Below are 13,349 nucleotides of genomic sequence, written 5' to 3'. Positions count from 1 at the left end.
TTGTCCTAGACGTCTCTTGTAACAGACGATTTCTTCTCGTTTGAACAGGACCTGATGAGCAAACAAACTTTTTAGTTTCTTCTGCCATTGACATTTTTCCTTTGATTCATTAATATTATCAAACCGAGTCAGTAAGTACATTGTTATCAAAGAAGTTAATCGAAATCAAAGCAACGGAATTGACAATCAGATTTATCATCAGATTAAAATCGTCATAATGTACTAAAAAGCGCATCCCCAAGATAAGGAGCGGACATAATTTTTAAGCGGTAGCATATTGGCCAAATTCCGGCCGAAACTGCTGTTTAGCCTCTTCGCTCTCTACCCACCTTAACAGGGCCCACACATAGGAAAAATGTGCTGATTTAAGAATTTGATACGCAACTCCTTTGCTCTAAGAGGAATTAAAAATTTCTTAATCTTAGAAAGGAGAGTATCTAAAAGAAAAGAGTATCTAAAATCAAGTTCATGTTTACCAGTCTTGAATAGCTTTTATTTAGTTTTTTCCATCTAGCAAAATGGCAGAAATTGGCGATTTCTGTGACAAATCTCATTTGGTACTTAAGAAGCGTACTAGAATTTAGAATTTCCGTTCAAATCAAAAACAAGGTTTCGCTGAGATCACCTCCAGTGATAAACAAACAAATGCTTATTTGTGACCATCCTTCCCAGCAAAAATGCAAAATTTTGCACTTTTGCATATAAGAACTTGAGATTCTTTGCTCACAATTCACTACCACGAACCGCCTGATCGCATAGAATTGAAAAATGTCTTTGTTCCTTCAAAGGTATTAAATATAAAAAAAACAAGTTTTTTTTTAACTGAAAGCAAGGAGCGACATTAAAACTTAAAACGAACAGAAATTACTTTGTATATGAAAGGGGCTGCTTCCTCATCAATGTCCTACTCTTTACGCTAGAGTATGGCTCTTTCTCTCAACTCTACTTTTTAAAACAGTAAAAAACTCTAGCGTAAACAGCAGAACCTTGATGAGGAAGCAGCCCCTTTCATATACGAAGCAATTTCTGTTCGTTTTAAGTTTTAATGTCACTCCTTACTTTCAGTTTAAAAAAAACTTTTTTTTTATTTAATTTCTGAACATTTTTGAATCAATGCATATTTTGATTTTGGCTTACCGCAGAGGAATAATTAAAACTAAATGTGCATTTTTTTTTTTTTTTGGCTTTTTTTTCAGCTAAACGACTTTCTCATAGTTTTGATCGAATGATTTTGAGAAAAAAAGGAGTGGGAGAGGAAGCCTAGTTGCCCTCCGATTTTTCAACTTAAAAAGGAAACTAGAACTTTTAATTTTTTGCGAATGTTATTGTTAGCAAAAGGTATACTATAAATAGCTTACGCAACGAACTTTTGTATTCTCATATCTTATTACATATACGAGCGGGTTCACCCCTTCGTCAGTACCTCGCTCTTTACACTAACGCTTAAATTTTGTCCCAATTCATTAAGAATGACCCCTAAATCACAAAAGCCGTAGAATAAATAGTTGAAATTACTAGAAATACTTTAGCATAAAGAGCAAAGTATTAAGAGAAGGTGAGCCCCTCATATGTGTAATAATTTCTGTTAATTTTAAGTTTTAATGCTGCTCCTTACTTCCAGTTGAAAAATTTTTCATATTTATTTTTTCATTGTGTGTTTTTTTAAACAATGTTTGAAAGTCCTGTGCTCCCTTCATGGAAATTTTCTTCCCCATGACAAATTCCTCGATAGAAAGTTCCCCAAACATATCCCCCTCTTCTCAACCCCTCCTTCCAATCAAAAATACCTCCTGAAAACGTTTGTACACTTCCCAATAACCATTACTATATGTAAGCACTGGTCAAAGTTTGTAACTTGTAGCCCCTCCCACGGGGACTGTGGAGGAGTAAGTGGTCCCCAAAGATATAGTTAGAAGGTTTTTCGACTACGCTGAATAGGATGGCTATCTCAGAATTTTGATCCTTTGACTTTGGGAAAATAATTAGCGTGGGAAGGGGCCTAGGTGCCCTTTAATTTTTTGGTTACTTAAAAAAGGCACTAGAACTTTTCATTTCAATTAGAATGAGCCCTCTCGCAACATTCCAGGACCACTGGATCGATACGATCACCCCTGGGAAAAAAAACAACAAAAACAAACAAATGAACACGCATCCGTGATCTGCTTTTCGGCAAAAAATACAAAATTCTACATTTTTATAGATAGGAGCTTGGAACTTCTACTAAAGGGTTTTCTGATACGCTGAATCTGATGGTGTAATTTTCGTTAAGATTCTATGACTTTTAGGGGATGTTTCCCCCTATTTTCTAAAATAAGGCAAATTTTCTCAGGCTCGTAACTTTTGAAGGGATGAAACTTATATATTTAAAATCAGCATTAAAATGCAATTCTTTTGATGTAGCTATTGGTATCAAAATTCCATTTTTTATAGTTTTGGTTACTATTGAGCCGGGTCGCTCCTTACTGCAGTTCGTTACCACGAACTGTTTGAAAACACACTATTTAGTTACAAACTAATTTGAATCTAGAAACAAATTAGATGATGCAAGCTTCGTCAAAACCATATGTGTTTTTAGGAGGGGAGGTCCCTTTTTTCTGAAGTTCGATTCAATATCGACAGGTAACCTTAAGCCGCTATTCGTTCTGATTTTTCAGAAAAGATAATGAGTAATCCGACGCTTCTGTGGAAAAGTTTGACCCGCAACCAGAGTGAAAGAAACGCTCCGTCAGCTCATATCCCTGCTGAGGCCTGGCAACAACATTTTTAGAAAAATTTTCAGAACCTGATTCCAAAGTAGAATATTCCCTTAAATGTGATCTCAATCGGATACTCACTGTCAAAAAAGACTGTATCCACGTTTATTGTTTCATTGTCTGATATTATGAATTCTGCGCAAAAAATTAAGAAACCTTTTTCGAGGGGTACAGATAATATTTGTGCTAAACACATTCTTCTTGGAAGTCCCCTACTACTTTGTCACCGTGATCTCCTGTTCCAAATGGTGTTCACAACTGGAATAGTTCCAACCTCGTTCTCTTCTGGTCGTCTTACTCCTGTTCCAAAAAAAAATCGCTGAATGAGTGTTCTTCATATCGCCCTATTACAGTTGCTACTACTTTCTGCAAGATTTTTGAAACACTCGTAATGCCAGAACTTACAGATAAATGCTACATGCCGCCATATCAGTTTGGCTTCCAAAAAGGCCTAGGGTGTGCCAAAAAGGCCATATTTTACCCGTCATTTTAATAATATTGACGCGACTAATATTTGATGTTTGATCAATATGTGTTTGATTAATATAATGTTTGTTTAAATTTTCCTGTGAGTGTTTTTGAAGGTATAAATTATTTTTGTCATGACATGCTAATGCTAGCTCCGGCTATTGTAGTGAATAAATATATTCTATTCTATTCTATCACAAAGAATCCCAAATGAATATAACGAGCAAAGAAATCAACAGTTAGAATAAAACCGACAGAGATGATCACAATGAAATTGCAAACGAAATCTGCGGTTAGAAGTGAATCAACAGAGAGAGTCACAACGAGTCTCAAGAGAAAACAAATCCTGTAAAATGGGTGACTCTTTGATGCATTAACAGGAGGATGGAATTGAATTTACGCCAAAACTCCTTAATTTAATTGAAACTGCTGATCTGACACATCATGACAAAAGAAGAACACGATGATTATGCTAAAGAGTAATTATTTAAACAAATATACACAAGCCAGCCGCCAGCAAAATATACAAATATACACCAAAAACAAAAATATACACCAAGTGAAGCCCAGGCTCCTGTGCTATATACATATGTAAATGTATATATATATATATATATATATATATATATATATATATATATATATATATATATACATATATAAATCTAATTTCCACTGGTACTAAATTTTGTAATTTTTATCGAGTCATTGAACCATTTTCATTTGGGAACAATGTAGTGGCAAAATATGAAACACTCATAATCAAAATAAAACAGGCTCATGAAACAATAGCGAAAACTTTAGTTAGGACATCCTGTCTTTGAATGATACTTTTCCTTTATACGCTCGTCAGCAATTCCATCATCCAAAGGTACAAGTATTTGCGGCAATATACAAACACATTTCTTCACTTCCGGGCAAACTGACATCACAATGATAATCAATATGCCGAATCATGGCAAGATGGTTGTAGTTAGATTACTAACGGTGGATGTAACTGACGAATAAGGTATGAACTGAACAAATGTGTTCGGTACACATGCACGCCTGCGAGGAGAGGGACCTTCACTCCCCTTTCGAGATCAGGAATTTTCGAAATCTCTTGCGTTTCTAATTCAAACTTTAGAAAAAATAATTCATTGTCAAGGCCTCTAAAAATATCCTTCTTGTATGCCTATCTGGCACCCCATAGGGAGGTATACATTGTAAAAACCATTTAAAGAAATGCTCTTTTAAGACAAATACTAAATAACAAGTTAATATTTAAACTATAGTAAAAAATCAAATAATTCAAATAACAATTAAATAGATTTAAAGTAAATAGCAACTTTTAACAATTAAAAATAATTATAATAATTTTAAAAAAGCCCTATTTAAAATGAATAGTAATTAATAAGCCAATATTTCAATTGTAATAAATAAATTACAAATAATAAACAAATTCTTTTTTCGTTAATAAATCTACAGAACTAATAAAAAAAAACATTGTACCACACTAAATGTTCATGCACTTAAGCAGGGAGGAATGTGCCTACCTCAAGAAAAAAAATTTTTTTTTTTAGTATAATATTACTAAATACTAATTTATTATAATGATTTATTATATTTTCGTATAATTTGCCAATCTTCGACATGTTATCAAAGTTGTACCACCCCTCCTACAATTACAGAGATCCACTCAACTTTCCACTTTAAACTCCTTTTTTACTGTTTTAAAAAGTAGAGTTAAGAGAAAGTCAAACTTTAGCGTAAAGAGCGGGGAGTTGATGAGGAAGCTATCAAGGAGGCACACTCGTGCCTCAATAAAGAGGCGAACCACGACAATGTTAAGCGATCTTCGGTTCCAGTGGTCGCAGAGGGATGGGGAGGGATGCATGTCGTAGCCCGAGCTCCAACTAAGAAACCTGCCAAATTTCATCCCCCTCCAACTTTTCCTTCATGGGAAAAATCTGGCCGAAAGTTTCGACCCGTCAACCCCAGCCCCCCTTTAACGTTGTCCGATCGGGCTGAAATTCACAAGTTAAGGTCCCCTAGGGCCCAGGAGCTTATCCGCGAAATTTCAGCTCGATCCGATAACTCCTTCCCTGTTTTCCAGAAACCACGCATAGCCACTTAATGTTCATTTTCTTTTTTTTTCTAGACGCCTACAGGTCACAGCCGACATCGGATCTGGGTGTACGAAGACTCATTTGACGCGGAATTCTCCGAGTAATTTTCCTGAAAAGTTTCGTAGGAAAATCTTAACCCCCCGAAAGTTTCGACCCCCCAGCCCCACCCCCCTTTTAACGTTGTCCGATCGGGCTGAAATTCACAAGTTAAGGTCCCCTACGGCCCAGGAGCTTATCCGCGAAATTTCAGCTCGATCCGATAACTCCTTCCCTGTTTTCCAGAAACCACGCATTATCTACTTAATTAACGCTTTTCTCCATAAGACCCCATGTTAATTTGAAATATTTAAAAGTTATTTAGAAGTTATATTTACACACATGCAAGTGATTAGCTCAGTCGGTAGAGCGCGGGATTTTAATCCTCGGGTCAAGGGTTCAAGTCCCTTACGGGCGGTTTTTTTCACAACATCAAAAGAAAAGTGTATAATTTTGATAACACCTGGACAGCTTATCATTTGAGAGATAACAGAATATTAGCTTCTTATGAGCAAAAGAAACATTTCGGTCATTCTATCTATTTTTTTTCTATTTTATACAATGATTTAAAAGCGGGGGGGGGGGGGTTGGGGGGCGGCAGCCACCCAACTTCCTCTCCTAATTCCTGTACGAGGAGTACAGGAATTATTAAATTACATCCACCATGGATTGTAGAAAAACGTACAGAAATAATATGAAAAAAACTTCGTTTTCTTAAAGAGTTAAAGAGGCTGCGTCCCAAAGTCGAACCTTAAAACGTACAGGAATTAGAAGAGGCAGTTGGGGGACTGCCGCCCCACAAACCCCCCGCTTTTAAAGACTCTTTTGAACAGGTTTTTTGTTTTTTTGCTAACTCCCCGCTCTTGGCTTCGGAAAGGCCCTCTTTTAATTAACAAAAAATTGAAATGAATGAATAATGGAATAACTTCGAAAAATGTTAAACACAAGAGGATAGGAGAACCATTGCGCCGAAACTAGTAATTAGTAACAATGAAGTCCCCCCACAAAAAAAAACCTGTACAAAAGTCTCTAAAAGCGGGGGGTTTGGGGGGCGGCAGCCCCCCAACTGTCTCTTCTAATTCCTGTACATTTTAAGGACTAATTCTGTACGTGTAATACGTGTTGTTGTTTTTTTCTTTTTATTTGGCACCCGCTACTACTAAAAACAACAAAAACGCATGGAGAACTTTTTCGTTAAAAATTTTCTTATCAGATTACCTACAGGAAAATTGACGAATATTGAATCTTATGCTTTTGGTATATGGTTGTCTAATTTTCCATTTAACCAATCTAAGCAATCATATATAATTTTCAGCGTCCTTGGTACAAGACCCGATATACCTTCAGGGATCCTTTGAGATATCTGAGAATAAGTTAGGGAACTGGACTATTACCATCTACCCAATTATTAATTACCAAATGTCAATTTACCATTGTGCCAGCTGTGAATGTTTGCATATATTAAACCAAAGAAAAATCCAATAATGAGACAAGATGCCAGGCTGATCATTTCATTTTTCAGACCCAATTTGTACAAGCTTTTATCTCGAATAGATAAGCCAAAAGTTCCAGCTAATATTGGACCCTGTAAACAAAAAAGAAATTGGTTTAGTTGCATAATATTATCACAACGAAATCACTTATTTCCTATAGAGTGTATGTTTGCTCCTTGGACAATATAAAGATAATTCTTATCCAATTTCTTTGTGATCGTAGCGAAAATTCCGACATGGTCATAAAAAAAAAGCCTTACGCAAAAACTGGGCAAATAGAAGAAAAATCTTACTTATCCATTATCCTTCTATCATGTGGCGAACATTAATATTAAAACCTATCCTTTTCTAGCTTAGTTTAATATTAAAAACTTATTAATATTAAATTATTATTAATATTAAAAACTTATTAATATTAAATATTAAAAACTATATTTAATATCAAAAATTTTTTTATATAATTTTAAATATTAAAATTAAAAACTATTATTATTTTTATTATTTAATTATTTAATATTAATTTAATTTAATATTAATTTAATAAATTTAATTAAAAATTTATTATTTAATATTAAAAACTATTATTATATAATATTATTATATAAAATATTAAAAACTTATTAATATTAAAAACTTAGTTTAATATTAAAACTTATTCTTTTCTAGCTAAAATAGAAACAGGTGAGCCGATTTCACGAGAGCCCACGATGGAACAAGGTTATTTTTTTTAAGATACAAGAGTTTTCTCACTTTTATTGATCGCTTTTTTAATGAAAGTACAAAAAAATATGTTTTAAATTCATGCCCTCCCCTCCCAGTACTTCAATTGGAACGTCTGGATGGAAATCAGAAACCTTTACAAATCATATTCTAAACTAAAAATGTCGTAATATGCACAAACAGAAACTGCACAAATATACGTAATATTATGAGAACATGTTTGTGGAAATAATTTATATAAAGCAGAACACTTCTAGCTAAGCCATCAATTAGAAACCCTTGAAATAAAAAACTGAAACAGATATTAAAACCCCCTGTGCGCCATTTAGAAACTAATAGACACACACAACAAAAACAATTAGAGAAACAGACTGAAAATAATAAAGAAATTTTCAGTTACACAATTTTTCACAGTTACACAAATTTTCAGTTACATTTTCATTTTCACACAAATTTTCAGTTAGCACAAATTTTCAGTTAAACGTAAGACAAAACCGACATTTCCAAGTTAAGAGAGATGTTAGAACCACAAATCATACTAGAAATCACAAAATCTTATATTCTATATATATATATATATATATATATATATATATATATATATATATATATATATATATATATATATATATATATATATATATTATATATATGATGAAGAAAAATAAGATTAAAGCACAATATTTTCCACCTAAGAAAAGAATTGGCTCAGAATATGGCTGGATTGTACACACAAAAATAAAAAAAAAACCTACACAAACAGAACTATAGGCACAGAGTACTAAACGTATATCAGGTAATCTTTCCTTTTCCTATTCTTCTTTATGATAAACAAGAAAATGATAGCCAATTCAATTCAAATAAATTTTCTATTCAAATCCATTTATTTCCACCATTATCAACAAAACTACAAGAAATGAGTTCCCTAGGACACAACAGGGTCCTGTAGGGGCACATCAACTTATTTTCCTATCTCAATCCTTCATCACCCAATTAACCAAAATAATCAATCCACAATTACTTAATAAACTAGCGACCAAACCTACTAGAATCCCACACAAAGCGAAGCAAATACCTAAATAACAAGAGCCAAGAGCTCATGTGGCACTTGTGACGAGGCGAGAAGAGCTAAGAGCCAAGAGATCATATGGTATGAGCTCTAACAAAATTCTATGAATCAATAGATTGATTTAAAAAGGAAAATAAGAGGCTTAATGCCGGTCAAGATTTAAAATAAGAGCTCTGAGTCACGATGTCCTTCTAAATATCAAAATTCTTTAAGGTCCGATCACCCACTCGTAAGTTATAAATACCTAATTTTTTCTAATTTTTCCTCTCCCTTTAGGCCCCCAGATGGTCGAATCCGAGAAAACGACTTTATCAAGTCAAATTGTGCAGCTCCCTGACACGCCTACCAATTTTCATTGCCCTAGCACGTCCAGAAGCACCGAACTCGCCAAATCACTGAACCCATCCCCCCAAATCCCCCAAAGAGAGCGAATCCAGTACGATTCTGTCAATCACGTATCAAGAACATTTGTTTATTCTATCCACCAAGCTTCATCCCGATTCCTCCACTCCAAGTTTTTTTCCGATATTTTCCCCCTCCAACTCCCCCCAATGTCAAAAGATCTGGTCGGGATTTGAAATAAGAGCTCTGAGACATGAATTCCTTCTAAAAATCAAATTTCATTAAAATCCGATCATCTATTCGTAAGATAAAAATACCCCAATTTTCACGTTTTCCAAGAATTCCGGTTTCCCCCTCTAGCTCCCCCCAACGTCACAGGATCTGGTCGGAATTTAAAATTAGAACTTTAAAGCACAAGATCCTTCAAAATATCGAATTTAATTAAGATCTGGTCACCCTTTCGTAAGTTAAAAATACCTCGATTTTCAAAATTACCCCCTCCCCCCAATTCCACCAAAGAGAGCAGCTCCGGTCTGGTTATGTCAGCCACGTATCTTAGACAGGTTTCTATTCTTCCATCCAGTTTCATCCTGATCTCACCGCTTTAAGTATTTTCTAAGATTTCCGGTCCCCCAAACTGACCCCCCCCCCATTACGCTTGATCCAGTTGAGATTTAAAATAAGAGATCTGAGTTACGAGTTCCTTCTAAATATGAAGTTTCATGAAGATCCGATCACTCCTTCGTCAGTTCAAAATACGTTATTTTTCTTATTTTTCAGAATTAACCCCCCCCCCAATAGAGCGGATCCTTTCCAATTATGTAAATCACGTATGTAAGACAAGGTCCTTCTAAATATGAAGTTTCATGAAGATCTGATCACTCCTTCGTAAGTTAAAAATACGTTATTTTTTTTTATTTTTCAGAATTATCTCCCCCCCCAAAAGAGCGGATCCGTTCCAATTATGTAAATCACGTATGTAAGACTTCTTCTTATTTTTCCCACCAAGTTTCATCCCGATCCGTCCAATCTAAGCGTTTTCCATGATTTTAGGTTCCCCCAAACCCAAACTTCCCCCAATGTCACCAGATCCGGTCAGGATTTATAATAAGAGCTTTGAGACACGATATCCTTCTAAAAATCAAATTGAGATCCGATCACCCGTTCGTAAGTTAAAAATACCTCATTTTTTCTAATTTTTCAGAATTAACCCCTCCCCCAACTACCCCAAAGAGAGCTGATCCGTTCCGGTTATGTCAATTATGTATTTAGGACTTGTGCTTATTTTTCCCACCAAGTTTCATCCCGATCCCTCCACTCTAAGTGTTTTCCAAGTTTTAGGTTTCCCCCTCCCAACTCCCCCCAATGTCACCAGATCCGGTCGGTCTTCAATTTCTAATTTAAGCTGGTCCCGTCCCTGATACGCCTGCCAAATTTCATCGTCCTAGCTTACCTGGAAGTGCCTAAAGTAGCAAAACCGGGACCGACAGACAGACCGACAGACCGACAGCATTGGCGATTGCTATATGGCACTTGGTTAATGCCAAGTGTCATAAAAATAATTGAAGGAAAGTAATTTCAGAGATTGGATTGTCCAAGATTATTGTTGTCCATTGCCAACCGGTTTGTTCAAAAAGGAAATCTTTGTTTCTGGGAATTCCCAGTTTCACCTTGATTGTAGCATGGTTGCAAACAATCACAGAAGCAAATGGTTGTAGTCGCAGGCAGCCGCAGTTGCACGCACTTGCTGCTCCAAGTAGTCCCAGTCGTAAGTGCTAGTAATCACAGTCGCAAGCGCTTGCAGTCGCAGCCGCAAGTAGTCAAAGTTGTAAGTAATCACTGTCGTAAGTAGGTGTAGTCGATAGTTTTCACAATCTTAGTCATAAGTAGTAATAGTCAGAGTTGCAAACATTCACATTCGCCGCAGTCGCAGGTATACACCCTTCGTTAGAAAGAAAACATTTTCTGAAATGTATACATTTCAGCGCCCATATTCAGGCTTAATCCAGCTGAAAGGAGATTAGAGATCAACATATAATACCTGCTCCCCGACCCTATTCTATATTGTGTCTGAAGGCTCACGGAGAGTTAAAAATTCGGGCCTGAAAATAACACTTTCAGGCATTGGGCACCCAAAAATCAATTAAGGTCAGAACATATTTTACCAACTATTAGAACCTATTTTGAAATAGGAGAAAACACTACTTTCTCTATAACACCATATTTTTTTTATTTTCCAGGGGTGATTGTATCGAACTAATAGTCCTAGAAAATCATGAGAAAGCTCATTTGAAAGGAAATTAGAATTTTTAGTGCACATTTTTAAGTAGCCGAAAAAAGTGTACCACAACAGAGTGAATGTCGAATAAACAGACAAATATAGACATTAATTTAAAATCTTTGTTTAACCAAGTTCATTTATTTGAGACTAATTACGTACAGTAATTACGTACAATAAAATTACTTACAGTGGTGTATATTTGCACATAAGCCATTTTGAAGGAGGGGCAGTGGATTTTTCAGCAAGAGGGGGGAATGAGCTTGAAGCCTTAAAAGTTATGTTTCTATACACAAATCTCCTAACCCTCCGTACTCGTTTCGATGAATGTGGAAGAAGGTCTGTGATAGGTATGTGATATATATATATATATATATATATATATATATATATATATATATATATATATATATATATATATATATATATATATATATATATATAATGAATAAAGGGGCTAATTTCCGTCTTTCTCATCATCTGAAACCATAGTGTTCTTGATGGCTTGGAAAATGATTTTGACTTATTTATTGATAAGTGGTGTAAGAAAGAAAATAAAAGTAAAGAGAGTTTTCAAAATTGGAAGAATTTAATTATTAGTAGAATAAGAAATAAAATATATTCTAATTTAAAAAATAATAACACTAAATCATTATTTTATAATGCGAAGATTAAACAAGCAATTGCTAATCTACAGAATGAATTTGTAATTGTGCCAGTGGATAAAGCTAATAATAATTTTGCCATAATTTGTCAGAAGCTGTATTGTGATATCTAAAAGGGAGTTATGCACAACTAATGTTTACGAAAAGGTAAATTTAGAGGATGAGAATTTAATTGAAAAGACTGAAGAAATACTTTTTAAAAATTTTAATATTAAAATAAATGACAATGATAAAAAGTTCCCTTTCCTATAATGGACTGTAAAATTTCATAAAAATCCCTCTAAACCACGGTTTATTGCTGGAGCAGCTAAATGTCCAACCCGCATTGCTGCAACTGACCTCTCTTTAATTTTAAAGGAAATTGTACATAAACTTAAAACCTATTTTTCTGGTATTAAAAAGTTTTCGAATTTTAATCCATATTGGAGTGTTAATAATTCACTACAGGTGATAGAGTCTTTAACAATGGTTTCAGCTAAAAGAATTGAGTCTTTCGATTTTGCGACAATGTATACAATAGTGATAATTTATCACTTAATGTAGTGTTAGATAATTTAAAAACTGTTATCAAGAAATCCTTCCTCTTATCTAGTAAAAGGTTCTTAAAAATAGACACTTATAATAAAAAAGCTATATGGACAAATTGGTTTAATACCACAGTTAACTTGAGATGTTACAGCTTGGATATGATTTTTGAGTTATTAGAATTTGTTTTATACAATACTTATATAAGATTTGGTGGTGATTTGTACAAGCAAATCGTGGGAATTCCCATGAGGGGGAATGCCAGCCCATTTATAGCTGACTTGTTTTTAAGTCAACTAGAATATAAATATATGATGGATAAGAATAATCCAAATAATTTAAAACATGTTTTGTCAAAGAATAATAGATATTTGGATGATATTTTGGTCTTAAATTGTAAGGATTTCATTGATATTTCTAAAAATATATATCCATCAGAGCTTGCTCTTGAACCTAGTCATGGCGCTGGTCATGAAGATCATTTCTTAGATTTAAATGTTAATATTTGTGATAATAATAAATTAAGTTTTAAAATGTATAATAAAACGGATGATTTTGATTTTGAAGAGATTAGTTTCCCATTCCCCGAAAGCAATATACACTCAAATATCACATATTCTGCGTTTTTCTCACAGTTACTTCGTTATGCAAGGATTTGTAGTAATTATATTGATTTTAAAAATAGATGTAAAATCTTAAGCCAAAAATTGATATCAAGAGGTTTTTCTGCAAATAAATTAACTTGGCAATTTAAAAAATTTAGTTTTCATTATAACAAACTTTTAAATAAATATCAAAAGAATTATCTGGAAATACTTAAAGAAATTTTCAACTAATTTCGGAGGTTCGACAAATGATGATGCAGCGCCATTGATTCTGAATTGTGTTTCTA

The 13,349-nt window shown here is 34.1% G+C and overlaps 1 protein-coding gene across 4 annotated transcripts in view; it reads right to left on the bottom strand.

Annotated features, from left to right (window-relative positions):
* LOC136032262 (uncharacterized) overlaps positions 1-13,349 on the bottom strand; it is a 137,135-nt gene that overhangs the window by 34,973 nt on the left and 88,813 nt on the right. For all 4 annotated transcript variants that reach the window (XM_065712509.1, XM_065712510.1, XM_065712512.1 and 1 more), the window contains exon 6: positions 6,797-6,950. In XM_065712509.1, coding sequence (XP_065568581.1) covers positions 6,797-6,950 — 154 coding nt within the window. The remainder of the gene's footprint in view (positions 1-6,796; positions 6,951-13,349) is intronic.

Source organism: Artemia franciscana, chromosome 10, assembly GCF_032884065.1.
Source record: "Artemia franciscana chromosome 10, ASM3288406v1, whole genome shotgun sequence".
Lineage (NCBI taxonomy): Eukaryota > Metazoa > Arthropoda > Branchiopoda > Anostraca > Artemiidae > Artemia > Artemia franciscana.
The sequence above is the reverse complement of the archived record's forward strand: the minus strand, read 5'-3'. Positions and strand labels throughout refer to the sequence as shown.